At 55.2% G+C, this 23,834-nt stretch overlaps 1 protein-coding gene across 4 annotated transcripts in view; it reads right to left on the bottom strand.

Annotated features, from left to right (window-relative positions):
• COL22A1 (collagen type XXII alpha 1 chain) overlaps positions 1–23,834 on the bottom strand; it is a 214,286-nt gene that overhangs the window by 60,441 nt on the left and 130,011 nt on the right. For all 4 annotated transcript variants that reach the window (XR_004315107.1, XM_032467724.1, XM_032467723.1 and 1 more), the window contains 9 exons: positions 22,765–22,797; positions 18,520–18,573; positions 18,190–18,243; positions 17,338–17,391; positions 16,381–16,434; positions 14,756–14,800; positions 11,951–12,055; positions 9,622–9,666; positions 4,144–4,221 (listed from right to left, as the gene is read on the bottom strand). Coding sequence is in view for 3 of the 4 variants with exons in the window: in XM_032467724.1 (XP_032323615.1) it covers positions 4,144–4,221; positions 9,622–9,666; positions 11,951–12,055; positions 14,756–14,800; positions 16,381–16,434; positions 17,338–17,391; positions 18,190–18,243; positions 18,520–18,573; positions 22,765–22,797 (522 nt within the window). In the remaining variant the exon portion in view is untranslated. The remainder of the gene's footprint in view (positions 1–4,143; positions 4,222–9,621; positions 9,667–11,950; positions 12,056–14,755; positions 14,801–16,380; positions 16,435–17,337; positions 17,392–18,189; positions 18,244–18,519; positions 18,574–22,764; positions 22,798–23,834) is intronic.

Genomic DNA, 23,834 nt, shown 5'->3' with positions numbered 1-23,834 from the left:
CACCATCAGCGGCTGCTGGGCTGGTGTCAGAAACACTTCGGGTCAACTTGCATGGGCTCCCGTTTGCCTAAAATACGACAATCTGAGCATCAAAAGGAAGAACACCTGCAACATGAAATCAGATCAAATGTGTTTAAATCCAGGAGTTTGAAACGATTGACAGAAAACAAAACTGCCTCATCCATCATCTTTGCAAGATGCCATCTTTGTAAGATTTTCAAGTCGTTACTTGAAAATAATCAAAAAGCAAAGACCAGCTCTTCTATTCTGCCTTCCACGCGAACTGTCCCACTGGGTATCCAAATCCAAACGAGGGAGCGTCTTTTCTGTATAGAAATATTCTAACTAATACATAAAAAGGAACCGATTGAACCAGAACAGCATCAATTTGCAAGTCTTGATGCGCTAAGCGATCTAAGCTCTGGACATCGAAGGGTGTGAACTTCACAACAAGAGCCCCCCAGACATCCTGTGCTTCCTGTGGAAGAACACACCCCCTGTGAAGTCCTGCCAAAGAGATCAAACCTGAGTCATCGAGCCTTGAGGCCCACGTACGGATGGGTAAGAAACACAGGGACACAGCATCGGGCTAAACTGGTCCATGAGCTAAGTCCAGACTGTGGGAAGCTCTGTGAGACCACACAATAAAATAAGTCTTCTTTTGTCAATTAAAGAACTGCAGTTTATATTGAGAGAAATTTAAAAGTTGACCCCCTCGCCCCATAACTCCCACGGACAGCTATCTGAAAACACAGTGCATTTTATCCCCACGTCTTTTTCCTGAAGGGCACAGGGTACCAGTCTCTGTGCTGGGCTCTGGGGTGGCTTAGCCGCATGAGCCAGGCCCACTGTCTGAGCCCCCTCTTCTGTGAGCCGGAGATGATGCCAGCACAAGCTCGCAGGACCCCACGGAGGGTGAGCCAGGGCACGTCGGGCCTCGCAGGGGCCTGGAGGGCGCGTACGGCGCTCAGTGTGCCTCAGGAACTGTTACTAGGAGCAACCAAAGGCCGTGCTGAGATAGAGAGTTTCCAACCAGAAGTGAGAGTAGGAACTTATTTAAAATCCTTTTTCTTTCCATCAGCAGAAGAATCCCGGGACTAAAAACCACGGTGGGGATACTGAGCTGCTGGTTATACACGGAGCCCTGCCCTGGGGTCTGTGCTGTGCCCCCCACCCCGAGCCCCCCCCCAGGATCTGGCTCCGTGTGTGGAACAGGACAAGAGCCCAAGTCAGCGAATGAAGCCTGCCCAGGCCCCGGGTGTCGGTCGGGGTGTAACCACTGAGAGACACCGGGTGTCCCGCAGCAGCCCGGCCTGGTGGGGCTGCTTGGCTGCACATGCCCCTGTCGAAGGGAAACTGCTCAGCCTCATTCCTGAGCCGGCAGATGAGTCACAGGGACGCAGGCAGCTGCTGGGCTTGCGGGTCACAGCTGAGGGGCAGGCACACATGGGGACGACGCCGGCACCAGGAAGGGCCACGTAAATGCGAACTGCTGTCCTCCGGGCGCCTGCCCAGAGCTAGAATGCTGGCATCCAGTCCTCGCTCCACCACGTCCCAGCTGTGACTTCAGGCAGGCGTCACATCTCTTAAGTGGTTCTCCTCATTTGTAAAATGAAAGGGAGACTAGGACTGCTGGGAGGAGTAAATGAGAGGGCGCCCACGAGCTAAATGAGAAGACAGGCGCTGCCCTGTGAGGAGGGGCGACGCGAGCTGTGATCACAATCACTGCAGCTTTCAGTGGCTTTCATTTCTGTCACTCCCAGGAAGAGGGGCAGTGGAAGCCACCCCCCTCGGGGGGCTGATGTGTGTTACTGCACATGCTCAGCTCCAAGCTTCTGTCCTCTGCCAGGCCGCAGGGCTCCTAAGGGCTGGTGGTGTCTGTATGGGGACCCTCAGTGCCTGAGCAAAGCAAGCTGCCAGAGCAAGTGATCTCAGAGAGGGAGGTAAAGGCCTGGAGAGAGGAAGGATAATTTTAGGCGGCGAAGGCTGAGGGAGGTGTCGGGGGAGGACTCTCATGACACCCGAAGGTCAGAGGCAGGGCACCAGGTGTCTCCATCGATATTACCACGTTGTGGTCCCCCCCATCCCGCTGGCCCACGAGGAAACCACTGCTCAGGCCCGACGCAGGCTGCCAGAAGGAGCCCTGCCCTTGCAGACCTTAGGCTCTGAGGGTCAGCAGGGGTCCCTGGCACTTAGATCTGCCCTCAGGCGGAACTGGGTCCTTTTCAAGCATTTCAGACTCTGCTTAAAGAAGATCAGAGGCAATCTGAAGATTAAAGGGAGTTTTTGGTTAACGTCTTGGAGCGGGAGGCCAAAACACCAAAGAACTGCCTCCCCATCCACGCCCCTGCGCGGTGACGTGCACAGCGCTGGCAGAGAAAGCCCTGGGCTCCCTTCCAGGGAGTCGCTGCTGCTACGGGAAGCCAGAGGCCCTGGAGCAAGCAGAGCACCGCGGGAGGAAGGACGAGGAGACTCCATCCTCAACGTGAGAAACGTGACAGAAATGAACAATGCTGCCCGTCCTGCCGCAGCCACAGGCGAGGTGAAGCAGAGGAAGAGACCCGGCTTTGGAGGGGGCGGGAAGAGCTCTGTGCCCCAGGCCCGGCCCTGGCCCAGCTACGGGACATCGGCCAAGGCACTTCACCTTCTGAACCTCAGAATGTTTACCTGGAAGACACTGATGAAGCAGACACTGTCGGGGGCTCCTAACTCCCTGGGCACGCTCCCACCAGGCAGCTGCTTGCTGCAGGTGCTGCCCAGGGCTTCCTGTAGCCACAAGGGGACGTTCGGCCGGCGTGCAGGGCAGCTCCCCAGCGCTGTGTGCGACTCACGCCCAACGGGAGCTGGCACACAAGCCCCCGCTGTGCCACCCCTTTCTCAGCACAGCTCTGCGTCTGCAGCAATAGGTCTCCAGGGTGGAGGGGGGCAGGTGCCACTGGAGGCTGCCTCTCCCGGAGGGGTGATGGCTGAGCTACTTTCCCAAACAGACTCCTTGTCCTTGAATCCTGTTCTCAGGAGATGCTTCTGCAGAATCCCAGCCTTCACCAAGGAGCAAACCAGCTTTCACAGGCCCGGAGGACTGAGCGTGTGGATGCTTCTGGACTCAGCCCTCAGCACTCAGCAAACGGCAGGGCTCCTGCAAACGGGCCCTGCATCCCATCTGAACTCACGTCTGCCCTCGCCCTCCTCCACCGTCTCCGCGTGCCTGCTCGCAGCACAGCCCTGAACCCTCATTGCAGATGGCCGGGCCATTAGGAAGCAGCCTAGGCTACTGGCCAAAGACAGGATTTATGAAAATTCAATAAGGTTTCACCCACCACGGAAGCTTTTAATAACTGAGGTGGAGGAAGGACACTGAACAGTTGATTCACAGCCTCTTGGCTGGAGCCAGCCAATCACTTTTCAGGTGGCATCACTTGGGTAGGAGCATATTTCATGGGCGACGTTAGGCGGCTCTGGAGCGGGAGGTGGCCCGGCTTCCCGAGGAAGGGCTCGGTAGATGAACCCTCAGGGAGTGGACTGGGACATGGAGAGACCTGTGAAGTGATGGCAGGGCCACACCAGGCTGCAGCCCTCTGGGGAGTCTGCCAGCTCACCCCAGTGGGCGGGTGTAGGGGGTTCAGCAGAACTGCCAGTGAGGAGACCACATCACTGGAGATAAAAGCCTTTCTTGATTCTATCTGTGTTCTCATCTGTATGTTAACTGGAGGGAGAGGGGTCGTGAACTCGTTTCTGCCTGAAACGCATGCAAGCGTGCTGCTTCTCCCACACCACCCCCTCCCCAGCCAGTCCCAGCTCACTGGCTATGACTCAGGTTTTGCAAAGTTTGGTCAGTGAGCCCTTTTTTCTTTCTTTTTCTTTTTCAATTTTAATGACTTGTTCTCTCACTCCTCTTTGAATCAGACAAGTCTTGGTCTCCCCACAAACCTTATTCCCATAAGAAGTACACCAAGTTTTAGTAACACCACCAGCCACTGTGGACAGGCCTACACCCTGACTGAGCAGACATTGGGGGCCCCCACTGCGTTAGCTGGACAAGGAGTGTCCCTGCAGTAGGGCCCAGGCAGCACCTTCCCTTGGGAGCCAGCACGGAACGACTGTGTGCCCTGAAAGCAAGGAAGTGCTGGATGAGTAAGGACTCACAGGAGGGCCAGCAGCCCCAACGCCTGGGTCTCCGCGGCTGCCAGGAGAGCCAGGGGTCCCAGGTGCACCGCGGTCTCCCTAGAAAGAGAAAACAAGAAATCAAGCGGTCAGTGCCGGGAAGGAGAGAGCCAGGGTATGGAGGAACTATGCTCCTCCCATGTGCACTCCCCGTCTGGTAGCTTTCCCGGATTCTGCACACTCTAAAGTTCACCCCAGCAGCCCGTCATCCCTCCCAGTCCAGCATGCATGGACCACGGCCACCAACAGTGATCATGCACCTTTCAGGGCCGACTGTGCCCCAGTCGTGATGCCCCAACAATATGCACCCCCCCAATATATGAACACAATTCCAAATTTTCTGTGCTTTCTCCAGACTTCATTATGTCCCATCCTGGACACACCCCAAATTTGACCAAGTACCCATATTTCAGTTCAGTCCCCATATCACCAGTAAATTAATTTATCATTGCACCAATAATTTGCCAAGTACCTATATTTTGTGGGTCACTTTTCCAGGAGTTGGGAGGGGAGAGAATGATTAAACTATAACCTCTGCCCTCAAGCACGCTGGCTGATACTGCGTGGGTTTAAGTTCTTAGTAACTGCTGGCTTAAGAGAGGGACAAGTTTCCTGACCGTTAGTTTCCTCATTTACACGACAGGCGGGCAGTAGCGGGCCAGCGGACGCTGAGCGCGCTAAAGGAGTGCCTGGCAGCGGCCACGCAGGTGAGCTGCTGTGGGTGCTGCTGCTGTCGTGCGCCTGTCATTCTGGACTTTGGAGGGAAGAGAAAAAGGAGGAGGAAAGAAGGAAAAAACAGGAAAGGATTCCATTTGCCATTTTCTGTAGAGGGACAGCAAAATGGTCAGATCTTCTTGCCATGATTTGTTTGTCCTGCAGTGTGACTGCTGCTTGCACAACTATGTAAGCAATGTATCTAGTCAACTAATGTTTGTTGTTTGTTCGCTGCAAGCTGCAGTCTAGGTCCCAGGACCAAAGATGACTCAGCCATGAGCCCTGCCCACTTTCAATACTCAGTGTTAAGTTCGGAAAAGAAACCTGAACAGGGCTTGTGAAGTTCTCACAAAAGAGATGAAACAAAACCCAAACCTCTCACTAGACTCTGGTAACGTGGTCTCTCTCCTGCATCCCTCCAGGCCCACGGCAGCCACGCCCCCTGAGAGCCACAGCATCCGTCTGTCCAACCCTCATCTCTGAAAAGAGCCCCTGTGAAATTCTCTTCAGAGTCCCAGATGGGCAGTCTATTTCTGTAGAATATTATGCTACGGCTGATTCTGGGGCATACAAGATGTTTGAGGCTGCCAGCAAACCTGACCTGCATGCAACGGGGAGGGCAGGGGGAGGAAGGAAGTCAAAGAACAAGGCAAATATGGAAAAAGAGTAATTAACTAAGAATGAATATGATCAGTGCTGGATCCCTCACCAGCACCCAACACCAGTGAGAGGACCAGGAGGGAAGATTACAAACCGGCCAGCAGGTGACTACAGTGCTGTGACTACAGCAGGTGTCCAGTCTTAGGACTGACACCAAGTTCCCCTGCTGAGTTTATGACTAACCCATCTACCCAAAACTTTATTCCCATTCTCGTCCTGCCTCTGTTCCCCTCAGGATGGAGGAGTATCAAAGAAAAGGGGGGGCTGCAACTGAGCAGGATCCTGAGGGGCCTCCCCAGGTACAAGCCCCTCTGTGTCCCCGCTCCTTGTCTGGCCTTCCCGAAGTTCCAAAGAGCAGACTCAAGCAGTTACTAACTAGGGAAGTGAGGGAATGCAGAAATAGAGGAAAGGCAGTTAAGCAAGAAGAGTTATGGTAACCAAAGCAACAGCCCAGCAAGAAAACAGAGTCCCAGGCCTCCTAGTTTCTCAAGGGATACACAACAATCTGATGCACACCTGTGAGCTGTTCTGCAGAAACTGAGACCTCCCCCCGTTAGAGGACAGTAACTACCTCTGACCACAAGCATGGAGACCCCAGACTAGCTGGGACCAGAAGGCTGATGATTAAGATTCCTGACACATCACCCTGTTACCTCACCACCAACTAATCAGAAAAATGTCTGTAAGCTGGTCACACACCCTGCAACCCTCACTCTAAAGTTGCCTTTAAAAACCCTTGTCTGAAAGCCACTGGGGATTCAGGCCTCTTGGGCACTAGCTGCCCATTCTCCTTGCTTGGCGCCCTGAAAGTGAATGCTGTACTTTTCCTTCAGCCACAACCCTCTGTCAGTGGATCAGTTTTGCGGTGTGTCAGGCAAGTGGTCCTGAGTTTGGCTGGTAACAGGACAATGTCAGTCTGGTCCTGTGACCTTGGATAAGTCTCATAACCTCTCTGCACCTTAAGACTTTCATCAATTGGGGGGGATGAACATTCTACCAAATTCCCATGTACTTTATGTAGACTCATTTACAAGGTAAGAGACTATATACCATTGGGTACTGTAAGTACATTATTATGTTTTATCAACAGAATTAGAAGACAGAGAATAAACTACGCACACATAAACATCAGAGAAATCCATGCCGTTCTGTACTCATGTCTCTTTAGACACTTGACATAGATTTTCTCCCTACCATTTTCTGTTTTGGCTTGGCTCCCTTCTTCTTCCCAAGGCTTTGTTTCATGCATAGCAGAAAACCCTAACTACTGCAAGTTACACCACACTGACGATTGAGTTTGTATTTTTCCAGGGTATCCATTCACATCCCTGCTTCCTGCACATGCTCTTCCCCTTGAGGGGACGTTCTTTCCTCCAGATTCTAAGCTTCCAAACACTCACCCCTCAATTAGGACTTGGCCCAGTCATTCCATTCCCATAAACCTACCTCTGCCTGCCCTCCTCTCTGTCCTCTTGAAGAAATTTGTATGTATCTTCATTAATCATAACACACTCTGCCCTCCCATTTTGTCTGTCTGACTCTCTGACTTCTATGTTAAGTGTCTTAAAGAAGAAACTATCCACTCATTCATTTATTAATTCAATAAACATTTGTCAAGTACTTAAAAGGAGTCAGCCTCTATCTCGGGTACAAAATCCATACACTTTTCCATCCACAGGGCCCAGTTTAGGGCCTGCCACAGCCCTTTAATAGCAAATTCCTGAATGCCAGAATGAATGGATCTATCATCACTCACGTCTTGTCAGGTACTGAATTCTACTTTTGACCAAAATCAACTTTCTACTGAGAAAGGAGCATAATAAAAGACACCTCCCAGCCCGCAGGAATCTGAGTCACTGATTGATCTCTGCAGCTGGGTAGCCAGGCCCAGCTCCCTTTGTGTGTTTAAGGCCCATTGCGATGCTAACATCCCTGCCTGTCCCGGAACTACACTTCGCGGCTTAATGGACTGAAACTTTTAGAAAATGGCTTCAAGAAAAGAGCAAAAGACCTTAATGCTCTGTTAGCAAAAGCAAGGGGGCTCAACTAGAAAAAAGGGGGCACATGAGCTATGATCTGTAATACTGACTGCTAACTGTTTTGGCTGCAAGACATTCTGGGCCAGTTCAACAGTGTTCAGGGAAGAAATGAGTGAGGCCGTGGAAGGAGAATGACATTTACTGAACAACCACCATGTGCCATAAGAACACTTATCTGCAGGAGCCCTTTGGGGGTTAAATGTGCTTTATTCCTTTATACAGAGAAGGAACAGACAGTCTCAGAAAGAATGACCCACTTGCCTTCAAGTCATCTATCTTGTAGGCAGCTGAGCTAGGATCCTAACCCAGTTCTGTATGAAGGCAAAGCCTGTTCATTTTGCTAGGAAACAAGTGCCACCCAAGAGAAGGAAAGACATCTTTACATGTCTTCCTGTAGTTGTTAAGTAATTAGGAAGGGCTACCCAGGTGCCCCTAACGACCTTCATATGGCTCCCTCCCTTGGTTCCCCAGGTGTGTTCAGTCAGCACCAGGGACAGCGCCTGGGCAAGGAACAGGGCTGACCACTCTCAGGGGTCACCCTCTGTGTCTCTGCCTCCCTCCGTCCCTCCCTCCCTCCCTCCCTCCTTTTCTCCCCAGGAGCTTTCCATTCTACAGCTAAAGACCTCTGAATCCCAACTCACCTTCCCAGCGCCAGTTAATTATGGAAACCTTTAAACTACGTTCTAACTTACAAACAAGTATTTACAATACTAACACTGAAAGGGTCATGTTTACACATCTCACATTTTAAAAGGGAGGACTCCTTTGGCCAAAGGGACAGTGTGACTTACTAGGGGTCCCCCGGAGTTGAAACTAGCTGGTCAACAGGACCCCATGGCCTGGCCCTCCGCACGCCTCACCCAGGCTCTCAGCCTGGCTCCGCTTGGCAGGGCTGCCCCCCCACTCCCCTTGTGCTTCCTCTCTCCAACAACGAGCCGACGGGTGAGTCAGGTCTCTCTAGATCCCCACCTTCTTGCTGCAACCCTAAGGCAGACTCCACGTGGTGATCTAGCTATAAGGATCACTAGTATTTACAGAGCGAGTACCTGTGACTAGGCAACCATGTGGCTAGGCAATTATTTCTATTTGTCTTATGTCACTTTTTCCCAAACTCTGCCTGGGAGAAATTTATCAACCTCATAAATAATTAGCACAAGAGAAAGGACATCTTAAGCCACTTTCTCATTACCCCATTTCCCGTATCCTTGCCTTCCTTTCTTCTAAGAGGCAATTTATTTCTTCTAGATCCTGAAGGTTCTACTCTGGGGGGAAACCTGAGAGCACAGGAGGCTGCCAGTCAGACGCTGGGCTCACTGAGTCAGAGGAACCTTCAGTTGGCTGTTAATTCGCAGGGTCCTCCAGAACCTGGGTGCTGCTTCCTGCTCCTCCACGCGTGCCCACCGCCCTGCACGTGCCCATCTCCCCGCACGCGCCCACTGCCCCGCACGCGCCCACTGCCCTGCAAGCACTCACTGCTCCAGGCACAAGGAACTATCTGATATGCCTTCAAATCCAGGCAAAGTTGTTTCCATTTTTTTTTCTCTTCAGAAACTAGGGAGTTGGCAAATATTTGCTTAGATCACTCAAAGAACGTTCTCATTTCTTTTTCCTTTGATCATGAACAACAAACATGAACACTATCAGGGGACTGCACACTAGCCTCTCTCTGACCTCAATCAGTGCAAGCTCAGTGCGTTCACATAGGTCACCTGCCTGAACAGCAGAAAAAATCACGGAGCAAACAAGTTTAACGTAGACACGGCAATGATTCCTGGGGCCTTGAGTCCCGCATCCTGGATGTCATTGTAAACAAGCCTTTAATACACAACCAAAACCACATGCACTGTGATTACGTTCCTCTATTAAACACCAATTGTGTGGAAACTACTTCAATGTCACAGTTTAGAGTCACAGAACCTTGAGCTGGGTGGAAAATGAGAAACATGGAAGAAAACTGAGGTGACCAGAGATTCTTACCATTAAATTTTGCACAGCCCCTTTCTACGTGCAACCCATGGCACCCACAGTTTGCTGAATAAATACTCACCTTGGTTCCTAGAGGCCCAGGTAACCCAGGCGGTCCACGAAGCCCCTGGGGAAATGAACGGTAAGAGGACAGTCAGGGGACGATGAGCAAGCATTTCCCCATCCAGCACGTGGCCAGCTGTGTGCACCCTGCGCTGTGGGGGCCACGGGTGGCCGGGACTCTCACCATGATGTGTCTGGCACAAAGCAGACCGCCTGCTTTTGAGACCCGAGGCGCTTGGGTGTGAGTTCTGACTCTGCCACCTGCCAGCTCTGTGTGACCTTGAGCAAGTTCCTCCGTCTCTCCCTGTTTGCTTTCCTACTAAAGAGTCTTATTTTGCAGACTCCTTCAGAAAGGGCAAGGCCAGATTTCAGGTTTCAAGGTAGGGCTTCACCCGATTCCAAAGACTGATCTCTTCCTCATTTCCCGTGCTGTCAAGACCTGGGGGAGCCAGCGGGCAAAGTCTTCAACTGCTGATGCAGCGCACATGGCCTGCATTCAAACCACAATCTACTGCTGGAAGTACTGGCTGGAAGAGCCAGAGTGAAGGGAGAAGGGAGGTCCGGGCCCTTGTGGGTTAATGGCCAAGCTCTCCCACTCTGGCCATGTGACTTTGTTTTGGCAAGTGAATCTCCTCTCTGAACCTCACATCTCCCATCTATAAAACAGGGTTAATACCACCTCTGGTCTGAATGTTGGTCTCCCCCCAAAATTTGCATGTTAAATCCTAATGCCCAATGTGATGGTGTTAGGAGGTGGGCCCTTTGAGGGTGATTAGGTCACGAGGGTGGAGCCCTTTGAATGGGATTAGTGCCCTACTGAAGAGGTTCCATAGAGATTCCTTGCCCCTTTCACCGCACGAGGACACAGCAAGAAGCCGGCAGTGTGTGACCCAGGAGAGGGCTCCCACCAGAACCCAGCAGTGCTGATGCCCTGATCCTGGACCTCCAGCCTCCAGAACTGTGATACACAGATTTCTGCTGTTCATAAGACACCAGTTTATGGTGTTTCCTTATAGCAGCCCAAATAGACTAAAACAACTTCTCACTTCTCAGTGTAGACACGAGGATGAAGGATGGCGTGCTCAGTGCCTGGTACACAGAAAATGCCATGTTAGTTAGTACAACAAAAGCTGGCTGAGAGCCACACGCTAAGGATTTATGTGTACCATGTCACTTAGCCCTTGGGAGGCAGATGCCAGGATCACTCATGTTTTAGGGTTAAAGGAAATTCACATTTAGGATTAAAGATTTAGTCACAGTGAATTTAAGTCATTTTTCCAAGGTCACACAGGTAGGGGATTGTTCTGACTTGAACTTAGGTCCATCTGTCCCACACTATGAGGTCGTGAGCTTTTGAGAATGACAAAGCCACCATCATCACTGTCTCCAGAGTCAGGACAGAACCTGGCTCAGAGTGGGCACTGGCCAATGAGGAAGATTTCATTACTGGCCCCAACTCTTCCCTTCCTGTGAGGGGATCCACATGCCCACCCACTGCCAGTGGACTAGCAAGTCGTCCCACAGGGGAGTAAACATGCCTGCCCCACTGGTGCTGGGCTTGGCCACGAGGCTTGCTTTGGCCAATGGCATGAGTGGACGTGATGCAGATCACACCCACAGACGCTTTAAGAGTCATCGTGTGTCTCCTCCATGAGGAACACGTGGCTGGCTGGGTCATGGACCTCTTCTTTAGCCTGGGGCTGAGAAGACAAGTGGGGCAGGACCCCAGCGCTCAATCCAACAGACATCAACATGTAACACAAGGGCCTTCTTTAAGGGTCAAAAGCCACTGAGATTTCAGGTTCTTTGTTACTGCAGTAAAATTTACTAATACGTCTCACTTCACGTGCAGGACATACTAAAACGTTCGCAAGCCTCCTTGTACGTAACACCACATGCATTTGCAGGTACAATCTGTCTCGAACACCCACTCTGCTGTTTTGCCTAAAAAAATCATTTCTTCTCAACTTTAACTTTCAGCACCAACGCCATTTCCTGTGTGAGGTTAGCCCAGACTTACGCAGATGGAGAAGCCCCAGGGCTGCCCGAGCTCTGGCTTGCTGTCTGCTTCACTGTCTCAGGAGCATCTCTACATCATAGACTTTAACCCTGTGTCCCCAGCATCAGGGCTGGAGCCTGACACACAGCAAGCAGGCCATGCAGGCCAGTGCTGCCCTGGTCTGAATGCACTGGAGCAAGCTATCTCCCCACACAGTGCCCCCTTCCCAACCACACACTTTCACTGGCTAAGACTCAGGTTCTGCAAAGTTGGGCCAGTGAGCTTTTTTTTTTTCTTTTCTCTGTGCCCGGTCGTCATGGGCACAGAAACCCCTGGACAGGACACTTACCGGCTCTCCATCTTTCCCTTTTCCAGGTGGCCCGGGGAGCCCTGGGGCTCCGGGGTCACCCCTGGGGCCAGCTGGCCCTGGGCTCCCTTCTTCTCCCACGGCTCCCTGGAGAGCAAAACAGACAAGTGTGCAGGATCAATGACATTCAGAGACTAAGCTTTTCGGTGGCGAACGAACCTGAATGGGGTTGGTAGGCTTCCCAGTGATGCCGTTTGAGAAAGCCCACCCCTCTGAGGGCGGAGAGAGCTGGACGGTACTGCGTGTCCCCCAGAATTCACACGCCAAAGCCCTAATCCCCGGGAATTCAATTCAGAATATGTAACCAGTTAAGACAAGGTCCTGTTGGAGCAGCACAGAATCTAACCCGGGCTGGCCTGGTGTCCTCATAAGACATGGAGACGTGGACACAGATGTGCGCACAGGAAGTGAAGACGCAGGGAGAAGACAGCCATCAGCAATCCAAGGAGAGACGCCTGGGGGAGAGCCTTCCCTCGCAGCCCCCAGGAGGAGCCAACCCTGCTGACCCCGCGACTCGGGGCTTCCAGACACGGGGAGCACGGTGAGACGGTGAGCGTCTGCTGCTTAAGGCTCCAGTTTGTGGTCCTCTGTTACGGTGGCTTTAACAGACTATACACCAAGGAACAAGGAACTGGGAAGGACATTAGCAGTCTTCTGGTCCAGCCTGTGCCCACTGCAGGAAAGCGTCAGGCGTGGCTCTCACGGGCAGGCCTCCCATTTCTGCTTCGACTCCTTTGAGAGCAGAGAGCTCACCACCTCCCAGGTCTGTTCATCCCTTTATTGGGCAGTCTCATTACATCATGTGTCTTTACATTCAGCTAAAACAACCTTCTCTGAAATCTCCCAGGCGTCTGACATTCAACCTTGGAGCTCTGCAGACTAAAGCTAACCCTCCTCAGGCGGCAGGCCTTCAGCGACGTAAACACACACAGCGTGGGGCTCCAAAGTGGAGAGAGAGAGCGCGCGTGTGCAAGCCAGGACCTGATTCGGGAGGGAGCTGGGCTTCAAAGTCTGCTCACCCTTTCTGACCACAAAGCCAGGGGCCCCGTGGCAGCCCTAGCTGCGGACCGCAGTGCTGGGGGGAACGACGTGAGCCACAGGAACGCCTTCCCCCGGGCAGGGCTCCCGTGGGCCTAAGCTGCACCCTGGTTCTCTCCAGACACTCCTGCTGCAGAGGTGACGTGAGGTGTGACGTCCCATGGAGGGCCAAAGCAAGCCTAGGGCAGGACTGGCTTCCCCAAGTGTCAGGCCAGCCACTGGACAGTGAGACAGAAAGGGCACGTCCTGCGTCAGGGATGCTTCCCACTGTGCAGAGCATCGGAGGTCCCCTTCCAAATGCAGCCGTGGGTCTTGGACCTCAGCCTGGGTGTCTGCTCGGCCGAGGAGCGGTGTTTGGCTCCCCCTAGAGGCTGAACGAGCCAACAACGCACTGACCTTCTAGTCTTTGCTCAGCTGGTCCTCAGAAACCTCTTCTCACCCCCCTCAACTCCCTCTCAGTGGCCAGAGCCCTGCTTGTGTCCCAGGAGGGAGCCCAGCCCCGCAGACATGGCATAATCAAGGCAGAACAGACAGGCCCAGTTTCTTCCCTCGCTCCACTCTCGCTGCTGCAGCCTGAGGGGGTCTTAGGGAGAAATGAGCACGTGCGTCACACAGGGGTTGTTACTGAGCTCGCGGTGAACGAATGCTCCAAGAACCCAGGACATTACCCACAGGCTGGCTGATCATTCTTCTCCACAATAAACCATGCTCTCCTCTGAGGTACGCACTTTAAAGCTGAGCCTTCCCACCAAAATGCGAAAGTTTACATCCAGTCTTGTTACATCTTGCCAAAACAGAAAACATAAGATGGCCGCTCCTTTTAAAGGTTCCAGGCACAGTGCACTGGGAGGGGTCCGTGTCAGGCTCAGACACTGGAGTGTGGGAGCGGCCGCTGTGCACGGCGCATTAGGGTTGGGGGAGGCTGAGGTACCTGTCCTTGGGTATGCAAGTCCACACGGGGAGCCTGGGACACTGACCACCGGCACCCGGCACCACCTGCTCTCAGCCGCCTTCGATACATCAACGCTTCAGTTAATCCTCACCACCCACGATCAGTGTGTTGTCCTCCCCATTTGACAGGTGAGGACATTCGGGTGCCAGAGGGTGCCTGAGGTCCAGGCTTCTCAACCTTGGCGCTGCTGACATCGGGGTGGATAGTCTGTGTTGAGAAGGGGGTGCTGTCCTGTGGCTGTAAGATTTTTAGCAGAATCTCTGGTCCCACCCACCAGAGGCCAGCACAGCAGAAGTCGGAGTAAATGTCTGAGACTCCTCCTGAAAGGTTTCAAAAGGCCCTGGAGCCTCCGTCTCTGGCCCTGGGTGTTGGTGGCTTCTGTGCGTGTGTTGGGGAAATCTCTCTTCTTAGTGAATAACGCTCGTAGCCCGGGACAGTTTAACTGCGCACACAGGCGTGGGACGGTTACGCTGGTGCACTGAACTGAGAGGAAATGGGATCTGGAGTCAGACAGACCTGGGTCTGAGGCTCAGCAGCTACAGGATGCAGGACGAATGAACAGTTCTCTCAGAGCCCCAGTCTCCATCTCTGTCAAATGGGGATCCGCCCGACGCACAGGTCTGCTGCGCGGGTTAAAGGAGATGACGGCAGGGCCTCCTCCCTCCCTCCCTCTACTCAGAAAGCCCTTCTGACTCCTGGGCCCCAAGCCAGGGCTGAGCTGAGCAGCTGCCTCCGTCCCTTCTTCTCAAGACGCTGAGAAGAGCCACTGTGAGCCGAGGGACCACACTGCATCTTACCTTCTCTCCGCGCTCGCCATCCTTCCCTCTGATGCCAGGGGGGCCCTGAAGAGAGAAAGGTTATTGACAAGGTGAATGACCTTGTCTAGAGGCTCACAGCCCCCAGAAGAGGGCGAAAAGGCCCCTTTTTGGTCCACAACAGCTCCAGCCCCACTGTCCCCGACTCCTGACTTAAATTCCTCGCTGCTGTCTCCTCCCCGCCTGCCTTTGCTGTTCCTCCCCGGTCTGCTCACATGGCCTTGAACATCAGAGCTCCAAACACCCAGGTGTGGGCTTCCAGACGCTCTGCCTGCCCTGGGTTGTAGCTCTCAGAGGGCAGGCAGGGCCTGGCTCCGAGAGGAACCTGGGAAGGACGAGGGTGACCTAAAAACCCAGCCTCGGCATCAGAGACCGGCTCCACCTGTGTCTTCAGAGCCTCCTGGAGGTTGGCTTTTGAGACAAGGCTCAGGCACAAGTGCTCCGGGTGTGCACCAGTGCGGGGCGGAGAGAGCGGAAGACAGGCAGGTAGTGACTCGTTCATGTAACTGGAGCTCAGTCCTGCGGGGGCTTTGGGGACCAACGAAGGCACGTGCTCAGAGTGGCTCCACCGGGGTGAAGGAGCTGGGGCATTTGTACACCATCGCTCAGGGCTGCTTCTGGTGGCAGAGGAGCTTCCGGCCACATGTCATGGGGCCGGGCAATAAGGTCTCTAAAAGCCAGAGGAAACCCTCGGCAAAGGGAAGCAGCGTTGCTCCTGGAAGTCTGTGGCACACACTGCAGTGGGGAGGGCGACATGACTCCTGTTACAGCAGGATCACGGCAACCGTGAGCGGCAGGTCAGTCTCCCCGTGCCTGTTCCCTCCTGTGTAAAACGGGGCAGTAATAATGCCCCCGCCAGGGTGGGGATGACTCATGAGCTGACACGTGCAAAGCACTGAGAGCGGTGCCTGGCCTGTGGCTACGCCCAGGGTCTGTCCTCCAAACTGCTGTGATTCTTCACATGGAGGTTGACGGCTGAACAGGACTGACCTCAACCTATTTTAGAGCAATTCTCCGCTTCCCTTGACCTGATGCCACTGGGCATTTTATTGCACACGTTAAGCTGAAATCAGTGCCTAGAGACCTTCAGGCTGGTCTCTTAGCAGGCCCCTTGGGGCCCACGTGGGAGAGGCGGTGTCCATGCTTCCAGCGCAGCGGGATGTTATGGGTGAACTGCCACAGCGCACTCTCTCCGTTTTGAAGACAGAAAAGCAGAGGCCGCCAGGGGCCCCACGCAGGGGCCCACAGCCCATGAGCAACAGAGCCGGGGCGAGAACCCAGGCATCCCAACAGCCAGGGCCCCTTCAGCTTCTGCCCCTTCTAAGGCACCTCTGACGCTGACTCCAGCATCAGTGATGCTCACAGGCTTTCAGCAGTTACAGCCGCCTCGCTGGCCACCTGGAGACCTCACGAGCTACCCAGAGCTTCAGGCTGGTAACTTTCCAGGTGACTCCGTGGGACATCAATTTCTCCAACTGTGAAATGGGAGGGAGGATGCCTACACCCCTGAGCTTCCTGGAGGATAATGAGCTAACTCAGGGGGTGGGCACGGTGGACCCACAACCAGTCTTGGTGTCCCTGCCCTCTCCCCCCCACCGATAACTCACCGCACTTCCTGGGGGGCCACTGGGACCAGGGGGGCCTGCAGGCCCAGGAACGCCCTGTTCAGAGATGGAAGGAGGTTAGAAAGGCCAGCGTGTTGGCTGCAAGCAGTCGCCCCAGGCTCTCTCCAAACCTGCCTCCTACTCTGTTCCCCCTGACTTGCCAGAAACGTTTCTAAACTGAAACTCCCTCCACAGGTGAGATAAACCCCTGCCTGAGTGCCACAGCACCCCTACCAGCCAAACCTCAAATGAGTGAGATTCTGGCCCAGTGGTGGGAGGCAGGAGGCAGGAGGATGCTAGGAAGCTCCTCAAGACCAAGGCACAGGGGAGGCAGAGGTGGAGTGTGTCGGGGTCAGGGCACAGAGGAAGCCAGGTTCTATTGTGCACAAGGGTCTAGGTGACGTCTGGCCTCTATCCGAAGTGCATGGGGCAAAGGAAACACTGAAAATGGAGCAGACGGTTCAGATCGGAGTTGCAGAGAAAGACACTCTGGTCTAATGAAGGTCGTCTGTGTGTCTTCCTGGATTGGCTGGAACTGCATCAGGGGTGTGTGTGTGTGCGTGTGTGCGCGCGTGCATCACTGTATGTGTCCACCCGGGTTTCCGAATGTGTGGGTGCGGCTGTGCACGTGGGCACACTTCCGGGAGTGTCAAACCCATCTGGGAAAGAGCGTCCATGTGTGTCCACATGTGGATCACCCATGTTTGTGTGGTAGGAGATTCCCTTCGTGGGCTGGCACGTGGACAAAGCCCCGAGGTGCTGGGAGCGTTGTGGAGATGTTCTCTGGTCCTCACTGCTCAGAAGGCCCCAGCCCTGGCCAGCCCTCCAGTGTGGACTGCACCTTCCTGGCCCCTTGCTCACAGTCAGCGGAGAGCTGGGAGCCCGGGGGCAGGTGCTCGGCCCAGGCTCCCTCCTGTGGGACCCCGGGGTGGGGAAGCCAGGTGGGGCATGAGGACTCACGGGGTTCCCAGCTGCTCCAGGCGTCCCCTGTGCACCTTCTTGACCCCTGGCACCCTGCAGAGGAAATAAAATGTGGTGGTGGGACACGGCAGGCAATGCTGTCCTCAGCCCTGTGCAGGGAGGTCACGGAGAACTTAACATCAGAATCAGGTGATCCAAACAGAGAGAGCAAGGGGCAGGGTCTAAAGGTGCAGAATCACACCTCCTGGCCTCCGCTGGCCATCTTCCCCACCCCCAGGACATAGGTATCAGCACCAACCCTTCATCCTTACATAAACGAGACTCAGGGACAGGCCAGGCTGGGTGCACACAGCCAGCCCAGGGCCCCATGGGGTCTGAGCCCTGACAGGTCGTTCCCAGGGAAACTCTCAGAGAGCATGAACCACTGCCCAACAAAGAGCCAGTTAAGAAGCCAAAGCTGCAGAAAATACAGTCAAAATGCTGACACACTCCAGGTGTCATTTAAACTGGAGCTGCCAATCATGGCTGGTGGGAAGGAAGGGGTTGCCTGCGTCTGAAAAGCCTTAGGGAGCCAGGGACAGCCCTGGACCTGAGCACCACTAGCCTGATGGCACTGAGTCGGGGAGGGAGGGCGTGGCTGGAACCGAGCTCGCCTAAACGACACCTCAGGGACACAGTAACGACACCCAGGGGTCCAGCGGCAGGACCTGGCCCCGTGGGCTGCGTTTTGGGGCTCTTTGTGGGGCCCTCTCAGCCCCAAGGCCCTGGACTCACAGAGTCCCAGCAGCGCCCCTGGTGGACACTCCGGGAATGGCAGGTGAGAAGGGCCAGCAGGAGATGAAGGGGCTGGTGGGGATATCGAGGCAACAGGTGGACAGAGGGTTTTCTTACCGGTGGTCCAGTGGGTCCCCGAGGCCCCAATTCTCCAGGATGACCCTGTGGTCCCTGCAATGAAACAAGCCATCAGTGGACCGGGTAACCCCTCGCTTTGACAGATGGGGGAGGCCTGGACATGTGCAATGAGCATAATTTGAGATCCACGAAGGGAGTATCCTCGGACCCCAGAGGGACGAGGAAGGGGTCTCATTTGGTTCAGCAGGGCTCCTGTGCGCAGTTCAGACCTGCAGCTGCTCAGCCCTCAGCCATCCCGTCTCAGGGAAACCAGCCGCACAGAGGGAGGGGCATGGAGCAGGGGTGTGGGGCTGAGCACAGGGCACTCACCGGGTCCCCAGGGGCGCCAGGATCGCCCTTCTCTCCTTTGGGCCCTGGCTCTCCCTGTTGGCAGAGAAGCACAGAGTACAGACGCGCTCAGCCCGCTCCCAGACCCGCCACATGGGCCTTCCTGTCCTGCAAGGCTCCAGACCCATCCTCCCCGGGCTGCCCCTAGGCCTGGGGCCTTTCCCCTCCAGCCGGACGCCACTGGACTCTGACAGACCCTTACTCATCCTTCAGATCTAAGGTCAAGAATGCCTTCTTCAGGGAGAATGACTCCCGAGCCGGGCCAAGCCCTCCTGTCGCAGGCTCGCACGTCAGTCTTTCTCCCCCTCGGCACCGGGTACCGCAGCAGCTGACTTCTCTGTATGGTCTGATTCCTGTCCCCCCAGCCCAGAGCCTGGCCAGTGGGAGCCCATCAGTGACTAGCGGGAAGAATGCAGGGAGGAAGAAGGGTCTTTCTCGGCCCCCTGACCCAACCCCTTTCTTGTCTTGATGGAGAAGCTGAGGAAGGGGCTTTGTTCAACAGATCCAGCCCTTCGGGGACAAAATGGGAACCGAACATTGGACTCTCATGGACAGAACGGCGTTTCTAACTTTTGCTATGGAAGAGACGGGCATGGGCTGGGAAGGCATACACAGCGTCGGGGCTCCAGGGATGGGACAATCTCATGGGGGAGGGATCGGTCCTCCTCATCCACTGGTGCCACACCCAGGGCTCCCCTCATACCTCCCAGGAAGGCTGGAGGGACAGGAGATCCCCACCCTGCTCCTCACAGGTGACGGGGAGAAGGTGGGCAGACAGGATGCCGTAACAAAGGCAGACCTGGAAGGACTCAGGTCCCTGCCTTCCCGCGGCTGTAGGGCCAGCATATGGGATGGGGATGCCATGGGGACAGTGGACCGTGGACCACACAGATTGGCCTGAAATGCCGGGTCTCCAGCTCGCCAGCCCTATAACCTTGGGCAAAGTATTGGCCCACAGTGACCTCAGTGTCTAGATCTGCAAAATGGGTAGGGGTTCCCTGTTTCACACAGAATGAGAATGCACTAACAAAGGACACGCGCAGGCGTCTGCGGGCTCTTTGGGGGAGAGCAGAGGAGCAGCCAGCACGCGCAGCAGAAGGGCCAGGCCTGGGTCTCACTAAAGGAGCCACCAGAGGGCAGTGGGCTGCTTAGGGAGACACTGGGCTCCCCATCTGCAGAAAGGCCCGAAGGGAGAAAGGATGAGCATTTGCCCTGAGCGTAGAAGGGGGTCCTGTGCAGGTAGGGAGTTTGAAGACAAAGGCTGAGGAGACCAGGACGTCTGGAGAGGACCCTGGAAGCTTCCACAAGGCAGTCTACCATCTGAATTGGGGAGCCTGGGGCGAGCTAGTCCTAAGCCTTTCATCGGAGAAGCAGCAGCACAGACGGCCGCAGCCCTTTGTGGGTCCCACAGCGCTTCCTGTACCCACACGTGGGCAGGTTTCGGAGTCCCTGCCCCAGAGGCTTCTGCCTGGCCTCCCCAAAGCTCATCACTGATCGCAGAGTTAGTGTCTGCACGGCCCGGGGCTGCGGTCCCCACTCTCTCTCTGCATCACCTGTCGAGTGAAATCTGTATGGTCCCCACAGGAGAGCTGTGACCGGAGTAAATGATTGCTCTTGCAGAGGGCTTCGTGCTGGCGACACAGAAGAGCTTACAGACGCGCGCTCATTCCTTCTTCCAGAATCTCCATTTCCCACCAGCTGAGAAGAGCACACTCTGGCTCCAGTCACCAAACAATATTCTTGCTTCCTCCAAGAAAATTTCCCATGGGGGATTTGCAAAATTCTTTGCCTGGGCCTCAAGTCTCTGGAGACACAATCCGTGAAGACAGAAGGGCTGACGGGGTGGATTCAGGTGACACACAGGAGAGGAGCCCGCACGCTGGGGCTGGCAGGAGCAGGCTCAGGCCAGGCCAGAGGAGGGGCCCTGGGGACTCAGGCAAGATGCTCATTATCCACCCGGGGCCCGGGAGCCCAGAGACAGAGGCTTCTCCGCGGGTGCACAGCAGATGATGACTGACAGCTGCTGAATGCGGAATGGGTGAGCACGACTGGCTTCCTTCTCCTCCGACTGCCCCCTACTGGTGATGGCAGCCAAGACAAATCCTCCCCTGGGCTCAGCAAACGCAGGGCACTGGCTGGGCGTCCTGGAATCCTTCTCAGGCTGAGGGGGTGGAGTCCGGCGGCCTTCCCAAGGTGGCTGCTTCTGAATCACCTGTGAGCCTCCCAGTGACGAAGCCCCACTTGAACTCTCAACTGTCACTTCTCCAAGCAGAGGCCGCCTGCCCCTCCTTCCTCCCGCTAAGGGATGGGCCCCCTCTCCTCTGCCCTCTCCAGACCTGCACCCACCTAGCAGTCCCTGCTCTGTTCTCACAAACTGCCAGCCCCACACCGCCTCGAGCCCCCCACCCCTTTGTGGTGCCCGACATCCCCTGGAGACGTCGTGATCCTGGAGCAGAAGGGTTTGGGGCTCTCCTTCCCGACCTCCTCCCCCTTTCTGTTTCCCTTCTTAATTGTGCCGCAAACTTCGCCACCCTCTAAGTCTCCCGGCCCCTCCCTCTGTGCAGGGACTCAAAGGCACACAGCTGGGAACAGGGAGAAGTCAAACAGAAGAACATCTTTAAAAACCATCAATACAAACACGGTTACCATGGCAATGAGGCCAGGCCCCAGAGGAAGTCATGCAATAACCCACGATGAATCTTTTTTTTTTTCATGGACACGATCCCCTTGCTTTGCATCTGAAAATGGCTTCTTGGTTTCTGCAAAGCTCAGACCCTGCAGGAAGGGGTCACCACTGGGATTCAAAGGGGAGGCTGGACAGGCCCCGGGCTCCAACTCAGGTGCCTCTCCACGGGAACACCTTGGAAATCATCCTTTATGGAGCAATTCCTTTAAGGACAGGCTGGATGTGCAGACTTGCCCCAGGCTTCAGGGGCTCAGGGTGGGCCTGAGGGAGGGAGACAGAGGATGGAGGAGGGGGAAGCACTGTGAGGTGGATGTGGTTCTGGAGGCCAGAGGCGGTGGGGCAGTGTGATGGGGGCTGGTGCCACCCATGGGGCGGGGCTTGAACCTCAGCAGCAGGTGGGGACAGCGGCTCCTCCAGGGCCTTGTGGCTGAAAACTTCATCTCAGTTCCTATCTCAGGAGGGCCCTTTGCAAGGCACTTCACTCCTCTGAGCCAGGCGCCATCGTCTGTGACACGGCACATCTGCAGCCCTCAGGGATGCTGGGAGCGGTGCCTGCACCCCGCCTGCCGCGCTGGATGCTCTGGTGCCCTGTCCCTTTGAGCCTTTCCTCTGAGACAGGAGAGGACACAGCCAGGGCCCCGAGCCCACCCCTTCCGCAGGCATCTCCCAGCACCCCTGCAGCCCGCGCTGCCCAGGGGCAGGCCCTCCTGCCCCCGCTTCCTCCCAGCTCTTCCTCCAAAGCAGCTCAACATCCCCCGGCTCCTTGATGATTTTGGCACCAGCTCGCTCTTCCCTCCTACTCTGTTCTTTCCCACTGTACACAGGATGCGTCTTAGCTTCGGAGGTCGTGTCTACTCAGTGGTGAAAACGCGGAGGAGGATTCCCCACACAAGCCTCTGGGCTGCCGCATGTGGTGCAGCGGAGCAAGTCCTCATGCCGGAGAAGTGCGGCCGAGAGCAAACGAACAAGGGAGGCGAGTCTGCTGCCCTCGGTGTTGCCAAGGGTACCAGCGGTCCCGAACACGCTCGTTGTCACTGGAGCCGCTCATGGGAGGCGTAGGGCAGGGTTCCTAGAGGCTGCAGCCGCGGTGACCTTCCTTTTCTGTCTCGTGTTTGTGTCTTCACAAGAAGCCATAAGCTCTCCCTCCATCAGGCACAGCCCCAAGCCAGCTCGGCACTCCCTGTCCTCTGAGCAGCCCCTCTTAGGCCTGCCTCCTCCAGCCGCGGGCCCCCTCACTGCTGACGCCCACAGCGACTGTCTGCTCTGCTCTTTCCTCTTCTGAAAATCAAGAGATTCTGTCCTCCTGGGAGCCACCAGCCCCTCCTGACCCAAAGAGAGGGCTGGCCTCTGCCCTCGGCTACTGGGAGGCAGCCCCCAGGCCCCACCGGCTGCCAGGACAAGGTCTGGCACGTGACTCGCACGTGGAGCCGACAGTCAGGACGCAGCCCAGCCCAGCTCCCAGAGCACCTGTGGACATGGTGAGCCAGGCTGGGGGGACACCAGGCAGCACCCTGGGGGGACACGGGGCCACTGCTACTTACTGGCAGTCTCGGGTGCGGCGTGAAGAGGGACGTCTGAAAAGGAAACCACAGAAATTGGGAAAACGTGAATTCATTTCAAAAGCTTGCCTCTGAGAGATTTACCAAGTGGAAGAACGCAGCCCCGAGGGTTCCTCCAATGAGTATGGTTTCGACAATTAGGATCACATATTCCTTTAAAGCCCCTGAGGATTTATGAAGTCAGGGAAGCACAGTGGTTAGGGGTGGGAACTCGAGGCCTGCGGCCCGAGCTCAGATCCCGTCGCCCCCACCTGACACTGGGTGCCCTCGGACAGCGAGCAGCTTCTGCACTCTCATCGGTAAAGAGGGGATGGATGTTCTCTGCTCAGGGTGTGGTGAGGCCGAAATGCAATCATTCATGCAAATCATCAGGGCCGGCCGGGATGGCTGGGTCCCTAACCAGTCCCCTTTTCACTTTCAGCGTCTAATGGCTTCCACGCAGGTGAGGAGGACGCCAGCTGCAGGAGCTCAGCTCTGGGGACAGAGAGCTCAGCAGATATGAACTCTGTCTTGGCAGATGAACACCCCGTGGACTGGCCCCTGCGTGGCCCTCCTTCCACGCAGCACTGAATGCTTCCCAGGCCTCGTGCCTTCTCCAGCCCCAAAGCTTTTTCGCACAGGCTGCTCCTCTGGCTTGGAACACGCTCGTCTCCTCCCTTGATCTAACTGACTAAGCCCATCCTGTGGGGCTGGAGTTTGAACATCATGTCTTTAAAGGTCCCCCTCGCTCCCAGCACTCAAATATAAATTAGACCCCCGTGTCATGCACGCTGCCCTTTTCTGTGAATGCGTTTACTATAATTTGCAAGATATGTTTATCTGGGGCACTATGAGACTAGAGTTTATCTTCCTGGCTAGTCTGTAAGCCCCACAGGGTCCAAACTTTGCCAATGCCTGGCTCACAGCCGGGGCTCAAGTGAAAATGAATGGACAAAAGGATATCACGGGTTCTAGTAAAAAACACAATGAATTCAAAACAGAAGGAAAAAAAGAGATTTCCTAACCTTACCTCCCCGTCTCCTGTTCTCCAGTTTAGCGTATTTTTAGACCCA

Source organism: Camelus ferus, chromosome 25 (genome assembly GCF_009834535.1).
Source record: "Camelus ferus isolate YT-003-E chromosome 25, BCGSAC_Cfer_1.0, whole genome shotgun sequence".
NCBI lineage: Eukaryota > Metazoa > Chordata > Mammalia > Artiodactyla > Camelidae > Camelus > Camelus ferus.
The sequence above is the reverse complement of the archived record's forward strand: the minus strand, read 5'-3'. Positions and strand labels throughout refer to the sequence as shown.